At 45.0% G+C, this 19,444-nt stretch overlaps 2 protein-coding genes across 17 annotated transcripts; one reads left to right on the top strand and one right to left on the bottom strand.

Annotated features, from left to right (window-relative positions):
• Positions 1 to 8,293: 8,293 nt before the first annotated feature.
• Positions 8,294 to 11,088, bottom strand: LOC133901150 (uncharacterized). The gene is made up of 2 exons (XM_062342414.1): positions 9,897 to 11,088; positions 8,294 to 8,663 (listed from the first exon to the last, which is right to left on the bottom strand). Exon 1 carries the CDS (start codon positions 11,001 to 11,003, stop codon positions 9,906 to 9,908), a length of 1,098 nt encoding a protein of 365 aa, XP_062198398.1. The 5' UTR covers positions 11,004 to 11,088; the 3' UTR covers positions 8,294 to 8,663; positions 9,897 to 9,905.
• Positions 11,089 to 11,198: 110 nt separating this feature from the next.
• LOC133901197 (uncharacterized) lies at positions 11,199 to 15,088 on the top strand. 16 transcript variants are annotated; one of them, XM_062342478.1, is made up of 6 exons: positions 11,204 to 12,068; positions 12,951 to 12,977; positions 13,655 to 13,717; positions 13,791 to 13,847; positions 13,939 to 13,998; positions 14,092 to 15,088. In XM_062342478.1, coding segments are annotated over exons 1-6 (261 nt in total). In that variant the 5' UTR covers positions 11,204 to 12,016; the 3' UTR covers positions 14,094 to 15,088. The 16 variants fall into 16 exon arrangements, 3 of the variants coding, with proteins under 3 accessions (XP_062198462.1, XP_062198463.1, XP_062198461.1); XR_009906675.1 differs by adding an exon at positions 12,512 to 12,568 and having other exon boundaries at positions 11,200 to 12,068; positions 12,951 to 13,998; positions 14,092 to 14,159; positions 14,699 to 15,088; XR_009906681.1 differs by adding an exon at positions 12,512 to 12,568 and having other exon boundaries at positions 11,201 to 12,068; positions 12,951 to 13,717; positions 13,791 to 13,852; positions 13,939 to 15,088.
• The last annotated feature ends 4,356 nt before the right edge of the window (positions 15,089 to 19,444 follow it).

Below are 19,444 nucleotides of genomic sequence, written 5' to 3'. Positions count from 1 at the left end.
AATGGAAGCGAGAGAAGTCCTTCTAATTGATTTCCTGTAGTTCTCAACTTGAAACATTTTAAACTTGTCTTGTGATTTGGGGATGTATGTAACATTACTCCTATTTTGCTTGTCGAGCATGCTATTACGTACTATTTTCTTATCGATAAAATAGAGTTAGTATAAGTAGATGTAATACTGGTCAGTACGTGTTAGACCATCCTTGGAACTTGACTATCTGCATATCTGTCGACACCTGAAAGTTTAACTAGACACGTCATTAGATGCATTGCCCTTGAGCAATCACTCGAGGTATTCAAGAGAGTAAGGAAAAATACTAGTGCAGAACTAGAAAAAGAGACAACATGATGATTTTTACAAACTTCAGGAACTTGTGGGTAGTTAGGCGTGAGATGTCTGATAATCTCTGATGCCATTATGCCTTATAAGGTGTAGTTATTCGTCATCAACCCAACATATGCCTCTGTTGATTCTATTCAGTGTAGTTGACACATAGCCAGATAAAAGTTTGCAAAAACCATATATTTACGAAATATGATATTAGTAGCCCATGACTCTCTAGTCGAGGAGAAGATGTCCCTATTAGAGAGTAAGAAAGAACATATCTGTACCATCAAAAATAATATGATATAGCCCCCACCTCTCTACTCGATGACTGGATCGAGTGGAGAGTAAAGTCGTAGCATCAAAAGTACGTGATGTAGCCCCTGAATCTCTGTTTGATGTGATAATCAAGACAAAGAGTAGAGTCGCGACATCAAAAAATATATGATGTAGCCCCCTACTCTCTACTCGATGTCTGGATCAAGTGGAGAGTATAACATAAGCATAAAAAATGCATGATGTAGCCCCCGACTCTCTGCTTGATATGACAATCAAGACAGAGAGTAGAGCGTAAGCATCGACTCATTCCTCTCAACCACATGCTTAAGGTGTCAGCCCCCAAGCATATGGTTATAATTATGTTATCGTCATCGAGTGAATTCGAATAGTCGGGTATGTGAGCATTAAAAACCCACTCCCGTTCGTGCTCGTTTTCACTATGACTCCTGATTTGATGTTCCATAATGGTGCAACATCCCTCCGTGCAGGGACTGTACGCGCCATGATATCTCAGTGATGTCTTGGCTTCCACCTAACGCAACCAGGGCGACCTCAAAATATTGACGGTTCCATTTCCGCAGTTTGTCCCATTCCCACGATTATAAATAAAGGGGACCTGATGCCATATGTGTTTCATCATGTCTCCTTCCACTTTCCCTACGCCATAGGTGTTGGTGAACGAGATGAAGCAAGCCTGGTGAGTTCATCTGCGGTGGAGTTGTCGCCTCTTTGGATGTGCGTGACTTCCAGCCCTTCAAAATTTTGCTCAAGCTTTCGTACCTTGTTTAGATAAACTTCTATGTTGTCGTCCAAGCACTGTTACTCTTTTGGCACTTGGTTTACGACTGACTGTGAGTCCCCTTTCATGAGTGGTCGCTTGATTCCAAGTGACACAGCTATGCGGAGCCTGTTTACCAGTCTCTCATATTCTGTAACATTGTTGGAAGCTTTAAAATCTAATTGAATGGCGTACCCGAGTTCGTTGCCCGTTGGAGACTTGAGTATGATGCTAGCCCCCGAGCCTTGGAGCATGAGCAATCCATTGAAGAATAGTGTCTAGTGGTCCTCGACCATGTTTGGTTTCATTTCTTCAATGTTTGTCCACTCGGCGATGGATTCCATTAGTACTCCCAACTTAACGCTTGTGCGCGATGCATAGTCCACATCAAACTTGTTGAGTTTGACCACCCATTGCACGATTTGCCCAGTAGCCTTCCTATTGCATATAACATCTTTCAGCGGATACGTCGTCACGACGGTGACCTTGTGCGTTTGGAAATAATATCTTAGCTTCTGAGAAGTCATCAAGACTGTGTAAAGTAACTTTTGTACTTGCGGGTATCATAGCTTGGCACCGTGTATGACTTCACTCACATAGTAAACAGGTTTTTAGATCTTAGCTTTTTTATCGAAACATTCCCATTCGGCCACTAGGATTGTGCTTATAACTTGTGGGGTAGCTACAATGTACAAAAAGAGCTCATCATTGCCATTAGGCGAGGTTAGAATTAATGGAGATAGAATTAACGGAGATAATAAATACCTTTTCAAGTCTTGAAAAGCCTTATCTGCATCTTTTGTCCACTTGAACTAGTTGTGCTTCTTCAGCAATGTGAAGAAAGGCATCCCTCGTTCGCCCATCTTGGAGATGAATCGACTAAGGGCTGCTATGCATCCCGTCAACTTTTGAACCTTCTTCAGCGATCGAGGTGACCACATCTAGTCGAGAGCCTTGATTTTGCATGGATTGGCCTCCATGACTCAACTTGACACTAGGAAACCGAGAAGTTCGCCAAATGAAATGTTGAACATGAACTTCTCAGGGTTAAGCATCATACGATACCTCCTGAGGTTGTCGAATATTTCCTTGAGGTCATCAATCAATGCATCTTTGGTCCTAGATTTGACTAAAATATTATCGACATAAGTTTTGACATTGCGCCCGATCTAGGACTGTAAACAATTTTGAATACACTGCTGATAAGTAGCACCAACACTCTTTAAACCGAAAGGTATATTTACATAGCAAAATACACCAAAGGAAGTAATAAAAGCAGTTTTTTCCTCATCCTCTATCCCCATGCTAATATAGTAATACCCCAAATAGGCATCTAAAAAACACAATAGTGCACAACCCGCGTAGAGTCAATGATCTAGTCGATGCGAGGAAGAGGGAAGGGATCCTTGAGACAAGATTTGTTGAGGTCGGTAAAGTCAACACACATCCTCCACTTGCCATTGGTCTTCTTCACGAGGATAGGATTCACGAGTCACGTGAGGTGACGAACCTCTCGAATGAAGCCCGCCTTTAGGAGCTTGCTGAACTCCTTCTGGATGGCTTGCTTTCTATCCCCCATAAATCTTCACTACTTCTGCACCACATGTTTGGTGCCGGGTTCCACAGCTAGTCGATGCTCGATCACCTCCTTAGGGACTCAGAGCACATCGGACGGTTGCCATGCGAACACATCTCGGTTTACCCAGAGGAAAGTGATGAGTTCAAGTTTTTATTTGGAATCAATATTGACCCCTATCTTTACCGTCTTGCCTGACTCAAATGGGTCAAGGGGCACTGCCTTGATACCATCATCCATCTTCTTGCCCTGGGCTCCGTCATTGGTCTTGGAAGTATCAGCGACACTTACGAGCTTGGAGTCCTTGGCACTGTCCTTGCTTTTGGTGGTGGTTTGATGCTTCTGACACTTAGACTCTATGTCCCTTGAGGTAGTCGTTGTTCGGTAGAAATGCTCGACCATCTCCAGGCTTTTCTTGTTGCACTTGACCGCTGCGCATTGATCTCCCTCGACAGTTATGACCCCTTTGGGACTTGGGATTTTGAGCGTTTGGTACGCATAATACACCATAGCCATAAACTTGCCCAACATTAGGCGGCCTATGATCACATTGTACACCATCTCTAAGGCCGCAACATCGAAGGTCAGCTTCTCTGTGAGGAAGTTCTCAGGCACACCGAACATGACCGGTAACTCGATCTAGCCAAGGGGCGTGGTCAATGAGTTTGGAGTTCTACCATGGAAAGTCTCAACTCTTACCTTGAGCTCTGACATTACAATTCCCATCTTTTCCAATGTCTTAGTGAAGATAATGTTGAGCGAGCTACCCCCATCGACCAATGTTCAGAAAACCTTGATGATGAGGATAGTAGGATGGATGACAATTGGGTACCGACCAGGGTTTCGAACCGCGATTGGGTGTTCAGCTTGATCAAAGGTGATCAGAACCTCCGACCGCTTGAGGTATTGGGGAGACCTAGTCAGAGCCAGGTTAACCTCCCTTTCGATCGCCTTGTACTGCCTCTTAGACTCGTACGTGGTGGATCCTCTGAAGATGTGTGCTAAGTTCTGATCGGCCCCGCGAAATTTGGGCTCATCATCGATAGTGCCTAGCTTGGCCTGTTTACTATGGTAGTCAACAATAGTAGCCTTGAGCTTCTCTTCAAGCTTCTTATTGATAGCTTGACACTCGTCGAAGTCGTGCTGGTTAGATCGGTGAATGGGACACCACTTCCCGCCGCCATGGCTCTAGCCCTTGTTGTCTCCGGTGTCGTGTGACTTGCCCTCTCGACTGTGGTTACGATCGTGTCCGGATCCTTACTCTTGTCACTGAACTTTCTCTTCTTCCCATGTTATTCGAAGACTCGGGCTTATCTTTGCCAGACTGAGGGTTATTGGTGTGTGCTTGGCCTTTAGCACGCTTCGCAAACTTGTCAGCTAGCTCAAAGAGTTCTTTGACCGTCTGGATTTTTTGGGTAGCCAGCTTCCCGACTTGATCTCTGTCCTTGATGCCTCTCTTGAAGGTGATGATGACTGACCCATCGAAGATATTCGGGATCGTATTACGCTTGTCGCTCAGCCTCTGGATGAAGTACTTAAGAGATTCGTCCTTGCCTTTGTTCAGCTGATAGAGATCGTCTTCCATTCTTAGGAGCTCGAACATACCCTAGAAGTTAGCGATAAACTGAGCCTTCAACTCGGCCCATGATCAAATTGAGTTGGATGGTAGGATCAACAACTAGGGCCTTGCATGCTCATCGAGGGCGGTTAGCAGGTATTGGCCATTACCCTGCTATCAACGTTAGCTGCTTAAATAATAATGGTGTAAATCTATAACCACTCATTGGGGTTGAGCTTCCCGTCGTATTTCGGGATCAAACCCGCTTTGAACTTATGAGGCCATCGTATTGACCGGAGCTCAGGTACGAAAGCTTCACAATCTCCGTCAAAGTCTTCAGGAGGTGATGGAGGAGGACAGTCATGCCTGTTCCTTCAGACAAGGGAGTCACATCGACCATCTTGTCCTAGAGATATGTGGTCGTTATGAGGATGATCGTATTCATAGTGCTCCTCATGACGGTTATTGAGCACTTCCCATAAGTCATGCCTGTCATAAGGGATGCGGTTCCTTAGGTCTTCCTACTTCCTGCGCCTATGGATAAAGCAGCTGCAGTTTGACCTGCAGGATTGTGCTTGAGCTCGACAACCCAAGCTTCCTATCGGTGACCTCGCCACCTAGGGATGTCCGCATTCGTGGCTCCTTGAACCAGCATCTTGCCAACTGGGGTGCCTAGAGTCTCTAGAGTGGTTCACTCGAGCAGCCTAGATCTGAGACGCATTGAGCAGAGTCTTCAGCTAGTTGACCATTGGGGTTAAGGGATTCGCCAGATCCAACTCGAGGAAGGATCTTAGAATTAGATGAGCACCCTGGACATTGGCCTCCGGAGTGGTGAAGACACCACTACTAATGCTCGGCTACGGTTGAGCCGATGTTGCCCTGTGATTGCTGTTATGAGGGAGTCTATTCCTTGGTCTTGGAGCTATTGTCGGTGGAAGCATCACTTTACCAAGAGGCATCACCGTAACAAGTCGACATCAAATATCAGGGTTCACCTGACTCTCCGTAGTCCATTGATGATGGGTAGTGTCAGGGACCTGCAAAGCTCTAGCTGCAGACATCCCTAGCGATAACTCTCTGATGACGTTGGTGCCCTTGGGCGACGGGTGCCACTGTTGGAGCCTCAGGGATTCCTACACTATTATTTACCATGACGATCGGATCTCCTGTGTTCTAGTCAGCTGATGTGCCTTTGACTCCTCTAGCCATGAACACAAATCGATTTGTTCGGTTACTCTGGACGTCGTTGGAGTTGTCATCGCTACTCTTGTGACCTTCACCATCGCTATCAGTGTCTATAAACTGAAGAACGTTGGGCTCCTTAGGATCCCAGTTGAGGTGTCCCACCTCATGGTATGCGTCCAATGGGCTGGACTCAATGATACTGATGTGGATGCACACTTGAGACATGATCGATCCTGGAAAACAGATGAAGACACCTACCTGACGCGAAGATTAGTACCGATCGTAATTAAACAAGAGTACCTTCGAGACCAGGGATCGAGCAGGAAACAAGACACATGATGTATACAGGTTTAGACCCCTAGTTGGAGTAACACCCTACGTCCTATGTGGATGCTGTAGTATTTGATTATCTCGAGTATAAGCAATATAGCTAGACCTATTACTGTAAGGATCGGTAACATCCTAAGAGGGGGGGGGGTGAATTAGGACACTTAGAAACCTAACCTAATTGGCTCCAAAAGCTTCATAAGATAAACCTATATCAATTTCTATCTAAATGTGCTCTAAGTTTATCTAGTCTATCTATTCTACGCTCAAAAGGTTTGCAACCTATAACCAATCCTAACAAACTATTTTAGATTGCAAGACTGTAAATGTGGAAGCGTAAAGACGGCAGAGAAAGCAAACTCGGCACAAGGGATTTTTATCTCGTGGTATCGATGGCACAAATATCACCTCTAGTCTACGTTGGAGCTCCACCAAGGATATGCTCCCGGATAGGCACCCGATCACGGCTCTTAAGCTACTGAGGCCTCAAGCCGGATGATCCACCAAGCCATCAAGGCAAGGTCTCACTAAAAGACTCTTTTCTGATCACTTGCTGTCATGATCACTTCGAAGCTTGAGCCACCAAGGCAAGGGTCTTCGCATCCCCGTACACGTGTCTTGCCATTGCTCGACACTAAGTCGGAGGGTCAACAAGCTTGAGAAACTTTGGCTCAAGTTACCGGCGTGTCACCAAGACTCCAAAGCGCCGGCGTACCACTTGGTACAAGTTAGGATCACTCCTTGATCCCTTCTTCAAGCTACAACACCTAGCTACAACTCACTCTAGGCCTATAAGCACTAACTACTTACTGATCTTGTGCTTAATTGCCTTGGATGATCACTTTAAGCACTTTTGTGGCTTGGATGTCTTCTCAAGTGTCTCTGTGTTTCTTTAGACTCTAGTAGCATACCACACCTTCAAATGATTGAGTGGAGGGATATTTATAACCTCAAACCCACCAATTAGTTATTTTCCCAACGGCTCAAAAAAACTGCTAACACTGGATGATCTGGTGAGAATAGTAGTACCAACTTTGGATCATCTGGTGAGTACATCTTTAGAAATAAGCCGTTGGAACCCCACTCAAATCCTCTGTGAATACCGGACACTCTGGTGTATACTTTATCTCTATCACCGGGCTATCCGGTGAGTATATTTGAGCCATCCGAGCCTCTGCAGCCTCTATGAGTAAATTGTTCCGGTGTAAGCCTCCAGTGCACTTCCTCTTGACACCACACCATTCGATCAGTTCATCCTCGTTCTTCGACACTTGGAATCACCTCTGCAGGAAATGCTCTGGTGTATATCTTTCGCTGATCACCGAACCTTCCGGTGAGTTCAACTTCTTCTGGCCCGAGCCAAAATATTCCCATGTACACATTCTTCATCAAAATTGGACTATCCGGTGGCTTTTTCAATTATGCTCTTCTCTGTAGATAAAGCTCCGGTGCAACACCTTGCTGAGTATCGGACTATCCGATGAAGTCTTCAACCTTCTCTCCCCTTTTGTCAGAGATGCTCCGATGAGTTCAACACACAGAGCACCGGACCTTCCGGTGAGAGCAATTCTCCCGGAACTTCTCCAGTTCAGTTAATTTTTGTCCCCGCTACAGTGGTTTCTTTATATATTGTATCTATTAGACCTACTAAAGTATATACTTAACAAACATGTTAGTCTCAATGACTATATTATCATTAATCACCAAAATCACATATATGCACTAAAGATGTTTCGCTACAATCTCCCTAAGGGCATATTCGCTACAATTACAATAGAGAGGATTGGATCTAGGCTAATCTATTGTTGAAGTCACCGAGTATCTCCAATTGCTAGGGTCTTGATGTCGCTTACGTTGAGTTGCGTATGCGTGGATTGTTCCGTGGTTTTTTAAGTTGTCCTTGGGGATCGTGCCTTATATAGGTGTTGAGGCACCACCTTAATCCTGGCTGTAGTTGATAGGGAGTCTTTCATCTTATCGGTCAAGATAAAGCAGGTGAATCTAACTTAAATATTAGTTATACTCAAGTTGGATAATCTGATCGAGACCTTTCAAATATATGTAGTGAGCGAGTTTTTCAAGATGGCTTCTGGATTTTCATCAGAATGACGAGTTTTGAAAGTTTGATCTTGTTTTGCTGGATTTTTATCAGAATGAGGAGTTCTGAAAGTTTGTTCTTGGCTTGTGGCTCACTGTTCTCTTAACAGATGCAGCAGACAACGTGGTTGGTCTCTTTAAATGGAAAAAATATATCAGCAACCATGGATCCATAAGAATCAGAAAATGCTTTGATTCATGTCTCTTAAACAGCAGAATTAGCAGGTGATAGAAATCACTTAGATCTGCCATCAGTTCTACATGAGCACTAGGTAACATTTTTGGCAGGCGGTCCAGCAAAATATACACTATTACTATCTATAAATATGGGTTTCGGGCCTAGTATTACGAGACCCAGAATCATCAGAGCTTTACATCAGCTGTCCAGGCATGTCCAGACTTGACCAAAATGAGGAGCACCGAGGCATCGGTACCATACAGTTCACATACTAAGCAGAATCAACACAAAAGAACCAAGTGCAATCTTTCTGACATCTTCGACACCAAAACATCGCATGATTTTGCAGCTTGCTCCAAGCCTGCAACAAACACGCAAAGTCAAGTCAGAACATTGCTTCACTAGATTGTTCATTGTTATCAGAAGAATTAGTAAACATGTTTGCCACGAGTAGAGACAACTGTATGTTTTCAGAAGTATGCTTGCCACGAGTAAGCATTAGTATAAACAATCCGTCCAGCAGCTGCAAAGCCAGTGTAACAATTGTATGTTTTCAGAAGTAGGGACATGAATCTTCAAAACAGAGGCACTCAGCCATGATCATACCCAAGAACTTTATTAATTAAACAAAGGAAAAATAAAGTGGCAGAAATACATAATATGATGAGTGGATTTCAAATAGTCCACAAAATTGCAATTCGATGTATTCAATATCAGCGCACAAACTCTTTTTTAAAGGTCTCCAGATAGTAAAAGACCTTATGCAAATCAATTAGCAGCCAAAGATAAACTTGAGGTTCCAGTGGTACCTTGCATTTCCACAGGTTCAGCAGTGTAGGGCAAATATTAAACACGGATCAGAAAAGAGAAGAAATTCATGGATACACAAAGGAATCTAAAAACTCATGAACTAGCAGATACTAGATATCAGGATACTGCACAAAATAAGATTAATGAGATGCTTCTAGCTGCCAAATTAAAAAGAGCACATATGAAAGCTCAAAATTCTCGAAGGAAACTCACTTAAGAAGAAATAATGTCATCAAGAAAATAGAAAAAGCACTATGAAATCAACTATAAGCGTGATCAAAGACATATGTAAGACCTGTTTTCACGTATAGACTTGATAAAACTTAAAATCCAGACCAAATACTAGTTAGCACAAGTAAACTTATGAATACTTGATTGTGGCATGCAATCAAGTTCATAATATGCAACAATATAAGCTCCCTACTTGCAACAAGAAAAAAGAGTGTTGATGCATTTTCAATTGATAGGTCATTAGATTTGTTAACTATTGAAGCTCAAAAATTTAAATCATTTGAGTTCATCGTCCCAGCAGTATCTCTTTGGCCACCATTGGGTACAACCATTGTTAAACTGTGCGCTAAAAATCTATCTACTGCATTTCTGAGTTATACAGGATTCTCTTTCGTAATGCATCATAATAAGAATATGACATCAAAGAAAAAGCGTCTCAAATGACATCGGAATGGAATAAATAACTAGGCGTCCACTTAATTCTACATGGCTAAAATATAGGAAGGCAGTTCCTTAATCTGTTGATTTAGGTTCAGAAGGATAGTGAATTGACCTGCGATCGCTAGATCAAGCTGGTCAGCACCTTGGCTACCTCCTTCTGGATGTCCCTCCGCCGCATCCACTGGTTGATCTCGGTCACCATCTGCTTCTTGATCTTGGTATTCAACATGCTGGCCTTGGCATCAGCGACCTTGAGGAAGGCCCCCGTGAAGCACATGCCGGAATACTCTGCCTCCAAAGCCTGCACCTCCTTCCAGAGGAACCAGTGCGTCGCGCTCTTCTCCTCCAAGTGCTTCTCCGCATTGTACTCGACCTCCTGGCCAGGGTCCTCCTCCGCTCCGGCAGGGTCAGCAGCCTTCCTCGACTTGGCAACCTCCGTTGCCGCGTCTTCCGGTCCCTTAGGACGATGCGACTTGGCGGCCTCCGTCGTCGCCGCAGCCGCAGCCGTCTTCGGCGGGGGCAACTTGACAACCTCCGTCGATGCTGCAGCCGCAGCCTTCTTCGGCGAGGGAGACTTGGCGAGCTCGGCCACCGGCGCCTTCCTCTTAGCTGCGGGCGACTTGGCGAGCTCAGCCGGTGGCGCCTTCTTCTTCGGAGGGGGCGACTCGGCGGGCTCGGTCGCCGCCGCCTTCCTCTTCAACTGAGACGTCTCGGCGGGTTCGGGCGATGGCACATTCCCCTTGGGCAGGGGCGCTGGTACCAGCGGCGCCTCGTCGGACTTGGACTCTTCTTCCTCATCCTCATCGTCGGAGCCCTTACCTTGCGGCAGCATCTCATTCCCCCCAATCTCTTCGGACGATTCGACCGCATCGCCGCTGTCATCCTCCTGGCACACCGGCGCCGTCGGTTGATTCTTGATGGAGCGCTGCTCCACTTCTTCCTCGTCGTCGTCGGAGCTCTCCCCTCCTTGAGGAGGTGGCGGCAGCAGCGGGGGATGACGCTTGATGGGCACCCCATTCTCCCCCAGCTCATCGGACGATCCAACCTCCTCGCTTCCGTCGTCATCCTCCTCGTCGGAGCCGTCTCTTTCTTGGTGCGCCGGCGCCGGGGTTGGAGGGTTCTTGGTGGAGTGCTTCTCCACTTGTTCGTCACCGGAGGAGGTGTCTTCTTCCTCAGAGGAGGAGGAGGAGGAGGACGGGTTGCGGCGAGTCGGGGCCATGGCCGCTGCCGGAAGAGGCGGAGGCGGAGGGTTTGGGTAGTAGACCTTTGGCCTTCCTTAATTATGCTGTGCTAATTATGACGAAAAAAGAAAAAAAAAAAGAGTGGCCCTATATCCGTTCAAATCCTACTGATTTTTCTTTCCTTTTTAAACCAATTAAATCTCTACTACACCTAATGAATTCGTCTGCTCCTGCGCGGATGACCGCACGCAGGAACACCATCCGATCCTGCTATCTCGTCCGCACGCAACACCGATCTGTCTGATCCCGCTCGCTCCGCCGCTCCACATCGCTCTTGATTCCGCCTCCACCCATGCGCCACCTCTCGACCTCCTAACCCTAATCCTCTCCCTCACTCTCATTTCCTGCCGCCCCCGACCTCCACCTCCACCCATGCGCCGCCTCCCTACTGCCTCCTACCGCGGCTTCCGACCGTGGCCTCCGACGAGCTCCTCTGCCGCTTGTCCTCTCTCCACCTCCCCTCTCCGTCCGTCGCGCTTCTTCTTCGTTGTCGCTGGCCACAGATCCGCGCTCCCCCGCCTCCACCGCCACCCCACCCAGCTCCGAGACACCACTGGAGCCGTCTCCCTTGCGAATCGCTCCCTCGCTAACCGCTATGAATCTCGACGCCCCCGCCCGCCTGCCCTGCCCAACCGTCTATCCACCGCCACCACCGCCGGGCCGGCAGCCTCCCCGAGCCTCCCTCTAAGCCAATGCGCCGTCACCAACCCGAGCGGCCTCCGCCACCGCCACCGCCTCCGTCCTTCGGCGCCACGGCTCAGCCGACCTCCCCTTTCTCCTCCACCACCACCACCAGCTCCGTTGCCATGGTCGCCGCCAACTTGGACGAGCTGCTCCTCATGGCCCTGCCGCCATTGGCGTCGGAGCCACGGAGCTTCCCATATGTGGTGAAGCAGCAGTGTTGGGAGAAGGCGGAGCGAGTGCCCGGGCGCGACCCAGAGAGGTGGCGCCGTGACGCGCTCGACAAAGTCGTCTTCCGCAAGCTCGTCGGATGCCCATGCAGCCTTTGCCACGACTACGACCACATCATCCCCTACTCCAAGGTATCAGCCCCCGACTGAAATCTCAAACCAGCCCCCTCCTCTTTCTGTTTGTTTGCTTCGGGACAGTAGTACAGCAGCTTCGATGTTACATGGCTCAACAGCGTCTAGCATTTGAATAATTTTAATGCTTTTAGATGGTATGTGGTTTTGTGGTAACTTGTATCAGCATATCTATTCGGAGAATTGCCAGGTTATTCATCCATAACTGTATTTGGAATTTCTACATTGAGGTTTCTAGCTTGACCAAAAATCGATTTCATTCGAGGTGTAATTTGGCATGTGCCCATGAACTTAACCATGTATGGTTTGTTATGTTGAATTGCTTGTGCACCCAGCCTCTTTATTTTGTTGATTGTGTATTCTTTGGCAATATGCAAGAAGAAAGATAGATTTTTTAGATCTAGACATTCTGATCATTTAACATTGGTTTTTTACACATATAGGAAGCATTTTGAGTGGATGGAGCTAGAGCTGGAGCTGCGAGATAGTATTGCTAGCAGGTAGTAAGCATTTGCATTTACAAAGCTCATTTGATTAGTTTTTAATCTGCATATACTAGAATAAAACTTGTATAGATATAGATTTACATTGCATTTCTCTTTCCAGCACTAGAAGAACTTGAAGAATGGAACACAAGTTTACATTTTAGTTCTAGTTCTCTTATAGTTACCATCGAATCAAATTTATTTCTACCCAGCAATCTTTTCAGATAGTACGTGCACCTATTTTTATTCAGTTCTCGTATTTGGGCCTGAGAATATCGTATTTCTACGCTATGCTTTTGGACTGAAACTTGTGAGCTTGCTGCAACATGGAATTCAAGACTTATCTTTCATGCATTCAATTGTCCTTCTCGTTCTGATAGTTTTAATATTCTATCAGGAATAATTCGAAGGCAAATTTCCAATGGTAATCCATGGTTGCAGGTTTAACATGCAGCTTCGTGCCTATTTTCAAATTTTCATCTGTTGATACAGACTCCCATAGAGTTTTCTAATAAAGGTAGGATTTGTTAAATTCACATAGCATACCCAATTTGTAAGTCTTCTTCTTTCTTCTTTTTCTTAACAGAGATAACACCATTTTTGGTGCCAGGCAATTAATGCAAGTTCTTAACAGATATGTGTGTATTAGCATCCAGGGTGTATAAATGAGCTGCTTTTTATATGCGCAGCAAACAACAGTGGTAGTCATATATTTGTGTGTGAATACTAAAAGATTTTTCTCTCCTTTTTATTTTATTTGGCAAAGAAATATTATTTTCTCATTGGCGCTGTTGACAAGGGTGTTATTCATGTGTCTAGAAGTAGCCTTTGAGGGATGGTGTAAAAGAGGCATTTCTGTATATTTCATAGTTTCGTCTTTCCTTTTGTGTGAATATCAAACACATGTCTCAGATTAATTGGGTCTACAATTTTGCATAGATGAGTGCGATGTCTGCTGTCCACAAGTCTCAGGTTTGTCGCACGAAAAAGGGCTGGAATCACTATAGGATGCAGTTGTGTACAAATATTTAACCATTCTCCATAGACAGCTCTTTTTATGTTTCGATCCAAATACAAGTGTCTTTGTCCTGAAATTTTCAGGGGCTCACAGCTGTCTGTTCCGGTTGCTGGGACTTTCTCATCTGTCCAGCCAGTGCAACATTGGTATGCTATCATCGCCGCCATGCGAGCTCCCAGTATGTACATGAATTGCTGACTCTCTCATCTTTCTCTGAAGAACTTGCCCGTAATCGGTATCTGAATGTTGAGATCCATCTGTGCACAATTTGCATTAGTAAGGTCTATTTCATTCTTTCTGTTCTCTTTACTGTAACAAGAAGTTGCATTTACTGCATTGATAAATTTGCATCTTGCAAACTTTACAGACACAGGAGTTCTGAGTTTTTTTGGTCCAGTACAGAGATCTAATTGGCCCTTAAGCAAATGTATGAAGCTATGCATTTTCTGAAAATTTGCGTTTGCTCTAACACCTGAAATGAACATTTCCGAGACAAATTTGCCATCTGCATTTTGTGCAGGAACTGAGGTGGCGCATTTAGTTTGTGGATGATGCCACACTATCCTGGTGTATAATGGCACGAAAAGTGTACATCCTTTCTTGATGCCATACTTATAAGTTATAACAAGCTACAAACAAACAAGCTATTACTCCTCATCCTGAGTTGCAATAATTATATTGTGTGGCTTTGATTCCTGTATGCGAAATCTTCCGTCTGAACATAATATGTTACATGATTGTGAGCTCGAGAAATCTGCCAGTAACATTTTTCCAGTTCATATATTATTTCATGTGGCGATCTGAGTGGAACATTTATTTGCATGATCCACAATTTATTTCATTTGGGAGAAAGGAACTGGACCACTCACTGGTGCAGACCAGAATTGTATATACAGGGGCATTTCATAATATATGTTGTCATTTTGAAGACATGTGGTTTCTTGTTAATTTAAAATTGCAGGGAGCTTTTACTCCCACTCCTAGATTTATTCCCATGACTTCCAATGGTTCAGGAAGTCAGAACAGCTCCTTACTTTGCTAGGTGGTTATAGTTATATTAGAATCCATTCCTGCATTTGCTAGGAATTACTCTGATAATGAAAGTTCTCTTTTCTGTATCAAAACAGACTAGAAGGGACTGCAAGCGAAGGAGACCCTTCTGCTAACAGAAAGGCAACAAAGTGAAGCAGCTAGCACTGCACAATCTCAAGCGAGAAATGAAGCATTAGCAAGCAAGCTTGAAGACGCTGTGAAACAAAATGATCTCCTCTGTGAAACTGTTAAAAGGTTTGTTGTTCCAGAAACTACTGTAAGCAGCACTCCGATGTGCTGTTTTGGGGACCCAAATGACTTTATTTAGTGGTAACATTTTGTGAGATAGCATGATTCGATTATCATCAAAATAGAATTGCCCCCCTGAGGATCTCTGCAATTTGGCTGTTTTAAGGGGCCGGGACCAATCACACTGTCTTTCATTGCTTATAGCATTTTTTCGCTCCATATTATAAGATTTACAGAGAGCCATCAAACAAGGCTTGCATTCGGAAAATGTATACAGAGTTTGTTTGATTCAGATTTCTATGCAGAAGCCTTTAGATGTATTATGTTTCCTTTTCAATATAGGTCTGTAGTAAGCTTTGTGAAAAACTTGGAAAGCATGGTATCGTGAAATCTAAACAAGCTGTGCGAAGTCTTGTTACTCCGTTACGTATGAATGAGACGATGAACAACAATGTCGCTCCTAAAAAAGCAACCTAATGTTCACAATTTTCTTATTTACATGAGCGTCATACAAATTTAAAGTCATGCGGTGTTGTAAATTTCTACTACTTAAAAAGAAACAAAGGATTCTTTCGTCTGTCACAATTGGATGATCGGACGCAGATCGCTCGTCTGATCTCACCCGCACGAAGCATCGTTGTTCGATCTCGCCCACACGAAGCATCGTCATCCTTCATCCACGTGCGCTGACATGTGGGATCAAGTCTGCGTCGTTCGTTCGCTCCCCCCGCATTCTCCGGTCCTCGATCCCATCTCAAATGAAACACGCTTGATCCCCTAATCCCATCGCCCTTCTTCTGTGACGATCACCCGAGGTCGCGCCGCTTGTCCCCAACCTGGACACCGGCATCCGCTCACCCTCGCTTGTTCAACTGCCGCAACACATATTATAGCGTGAAAATATTCAGCTCCCGTTGCAACGCACGGACACGTAACTAGTCCTACTGAATTGTGTTAGATCATGTTCAGAACATAAGAAATTATACAAAATAAAACAATGTTCATGCAGCCGGTGACTTAGGACGCCCCCCATATAAGGAGTCCATCGCGGGTTTTCGATATGCTAATCTAAGAAATCAAATTGAATTGTGTCTTATTTTATTTATAACGGTTGATTGATATTAGTATTTATTTGACTTGATGATCTCCGGTTTATATGAGCTTTGATGTGATTTGAATTGATTTGAGATTTTATTTGAGCATATTGATTATGAACTAACCGGAATTGGTTTACTTATGATGGTTGATTGATATTGGTATTTATTTGACATGATGATCTTCGGTTTTATATGAGCTTTGATGTGATTTGAATTGATTTGAGATTTTATTTGAGCATATTGATTATGGACTAACTGGAATTGGAGTTGGAGATATACGTTTGCTTGTCTCATGGTGTGCAGGTGATGGATGCAACTTGACGGTCGACGACGGGATGATCGGGGCCAAGCGGAGTGCTTGGTGCTAGATGATCAAGGAGGCCGGGTGGAGTCAAGGGTGATTCTAGCTGAATATGTGGAGATCAAGCAAAGTATGGAAGACGGATGAAGACGACATGTTAACAAAGTCAAGCGAAGGGGTTACCGGTGCAACTGACAAGATAGCCCGAGTGATCGGAAGCGGGAGAGACTTACCGGCGGTTAGGATCGCATGACGGAGTACACATGTAAGACCCCCATTACCGGGATCTCCTGTGCCTCCTGTATTAGTCCCTGGATTACGTAGCTGATACGCATAGTATAACAGTTATAGTATCACAGTCAACTTCGTATGTAAATAGTAAAGTTCTGGGTATAAAAGGCTTACAATCCATACCGAATATTACAAGCCTGGCCTAGCGGCCATCAAGACACACAACGGAAGCAAAAGCCCAAGCCACAAGCAACGAGGGTGCGAACACGACTTCAGAGACTATTCTTCATCCCTAGCTTCACCTCTAGTGAAGTCGGCATTGGGTTCTTCATCTGAATGACAGTAAGAGTGCGTACAGAAGGTACGCAGCAAGCCGTATACTACTTCAAGGTGTTGATAGATGCATAAAGGGTTTATTCAAGGATAAGCTTTACGGTTTAGATTTAAGTATAAAGCAGTTTATGCAGATATCCAATTGTATGAACTATGATCGACTTCAAAATATTTTAAGTAGCTCAAAAACCAGTGACGAGCTGTATCTGGGGTTCCTCGGTCTTGGGAGGGGCTACACCTCACTCCGTAGTCCCTTTTAATCACATCTGTTGTACCTCTAGTACCACACAGCTTTTGGCGAATCGAGCCAGGAACCTCATCACACGAACATCTAGTCCACACACTCACTCATCAAGACACACGCTCTCGAAGTCTAGTCAAAAAGGTTCTGCCTTCGCATGTCCATGAACGTGAACACGGCTATTTGAATAGATTTACACTCTACAGAGGTTGTACAGCTTTACTCACACGATATGCTCAGCCTCCAACCGTTGCAAGCGAAGGAGCGAATCATACCGAGACTCTCCAAACACCCTTCCCGCTGGGCTTTTCCACGAGACACGCCAAGTCCCAGAGCTGCATGTTCCGAAGGCCAGCCTCCCTTTTTAAGCCTAAGCCGGTCCCTGAAAACTCCAAATAGCGGGACAGATGGACCCTTGGCTGCTCGTTGCTCTTAGCCTCCTGGTATGATGCCCAACTCAGTCTGGTGAAGGAAAAGTCAAGTCCTGCCCATACAGGACGCATGGTTTCACGGGGTCGCTAAGGCATGGCAGCGAAATGACTCGGTCCTTAAGCGACCGGGCCAGACATTTTCATAGGCAATGGATACCATCATGTAACTCAAGCCTCCAAGAGCATCCTCCCCGGAGGACCACTCTACCTGCCCGTGCCAAAACAATTTTCACCCATTTTACACATCACCCTCCTTATCCCACACGACATCAAGGATTTCACAACCATCAAGGAATTCACAACCATCGAAGACATGTATTCTGGATAATGACATGTAAGACATGGCAGTGCTAATAGGATTAACTACTACAAGTAATTTGAAATAAAACGCAATATATAGCACATGCGATAATAAGTCCGGTTTTAGTTGATCATGTATATTATTTGAAAAGATAGGTTCAATATGATCAAGGAGATAGGACTTGCCTTCTTCGGAATTTTCTTCGAAGTCTTGATTGTAATCGGGATCCTCCTCGCTCCTGATGCTTCCGGCGTAGCACTCGCAGAACTCGGGTTGCCTTGAAATCGCGACTACGATCAATAATGGCGATACTAAAGAAGAATCAATTAACACTAAATGGAAAGACAAATGAGTCGTAATGGATACCATAACGTGACAGATGAGTAGCTCGATTTTAGATGAATTTCAATGAAAGAATTGCCGAAATCGGAACCAGAATGGAGAAGTTATGGCTCTTAGAAGATTTAATAAGAATTTAAATCGAGAAATTAAGAAATGGCACTATTCATAGGTGGGGCCCACGGGTGGGACCCACTGAACAGTAATTTGGCCCCACATGAACAGTGATCGGTGGGACCCACATGAACAGTACGGATTTAGGCCGAATGGGCTTGGATGGGCGAGATCCAGGCCTAGATGGGCCTTCTGTAGATCCTCTTCGCGCTCCCATGTAGCTTCTGCTTCTGTGTGATTACTCCACTGCTTCCATGTAGTTCAGAGGAGGATAAACCTCAAGTGAAGAGCAAGAAGAAGGCCAAGGACCTCATCGGCCTCTGCTTCATGGCAGACGACAACAACGACAATGACCCTGAGCTTGATCCCTCCGAGGTATTACCTTCCTACGACCAGCTTTCCATCTAAGTCGATACCTTGAATGATACTCTCATTAGCCAGGATAGGTTACTTACAAAAGTTGTGCGTGAGTTGAAGGAGCTTAGGCCTAAGTATGAGTCTGTTTTTTTCTGAGCTTGCATTGCTTAGGTCTAGGCATGATGATGAGTGTGAGAGTTGTTTTGTGGTTATGACAGAACTTGCCGAGCTTCAGGCTTTGCATGCTCAATTTGTCAGTCGACTTGAGATTGCTGAGAAGAAGCTCTTTGAGGAGGAGTCTAGATTCACTCTCTTAGGCGCCTGCATGAATTACCCTTTGCTTGCAAAGGATGTTGAACCGAAAGCAGTGTGCATCAAGGAGTTGAAATCTAGATTGGAGAGTGCTGGGAGTTTCGAAGGATGTGTAGTTGAATTATCCCACCTGCATCATCTTTCAGGACAAACTCAGCTGGGTTAGAGGACAAGTTGAGAAGATTTTAGCTGAGAATGAGTATCTCCTTTCTCTAGTGGAGAAATGCTTAGAAGAAAAGGGAAAAATGAATTTGATCTTGGCGAAGACCAAGATGTGTACCGATATGGCGGGTTTGACCCTTGGGTTGCGTTTTGAGAGGGTGGCTTACAATGGAGAGAGTAAGACTATTTTCACCACATCTACTACCCTTCTGAGAAATCCAAAATCAATGCCACATCACAACTCAACAAGAACAAACCCATACCACAGCCTACCAAGAAGAAGCCCGCACTACAACCCAAGAGAGCTTCACAGTCTCAGATGAGAGCCCTTGTGAGAGAGCATAGAGTGACCGACAGTCGAGTTCTCGAGACA

This window comes from Phragmites australis, chromosome 20 (genome assembly GCF_958298935.1).
Source record: "Phragmites australis chromosome 20, lpPhrAust1.1, whole genome shotgun sequence".
Classification (NCBI taxonomy): Eukaryota; Viridiplantae; Streptophyta; class Magnoliopsida; order Poales; family Poaceae; genus Phragmites; species Phragmites australis.
This window is presented reverse-complemented; position numbering and strand designations above follow the sequence as displayed.

Excerpts from the sequence above, each read along its gene's own strand:
- LOC133901150 (XM_062342414.1), bottom strand. The coding sequence starts at position 11,003 with ATGGCCCCGACTCGCCGCAACCCGTCCTCCTCCTCCTCCTCCTCTGAG.
- LOC133901197 (XM_062342477.1), top strand. The coding sequence starts at position 11,718 with ATGCGCCGTCACCAACCCGAGCGGCCTCCGCCACCGCCACCGCCTCCG.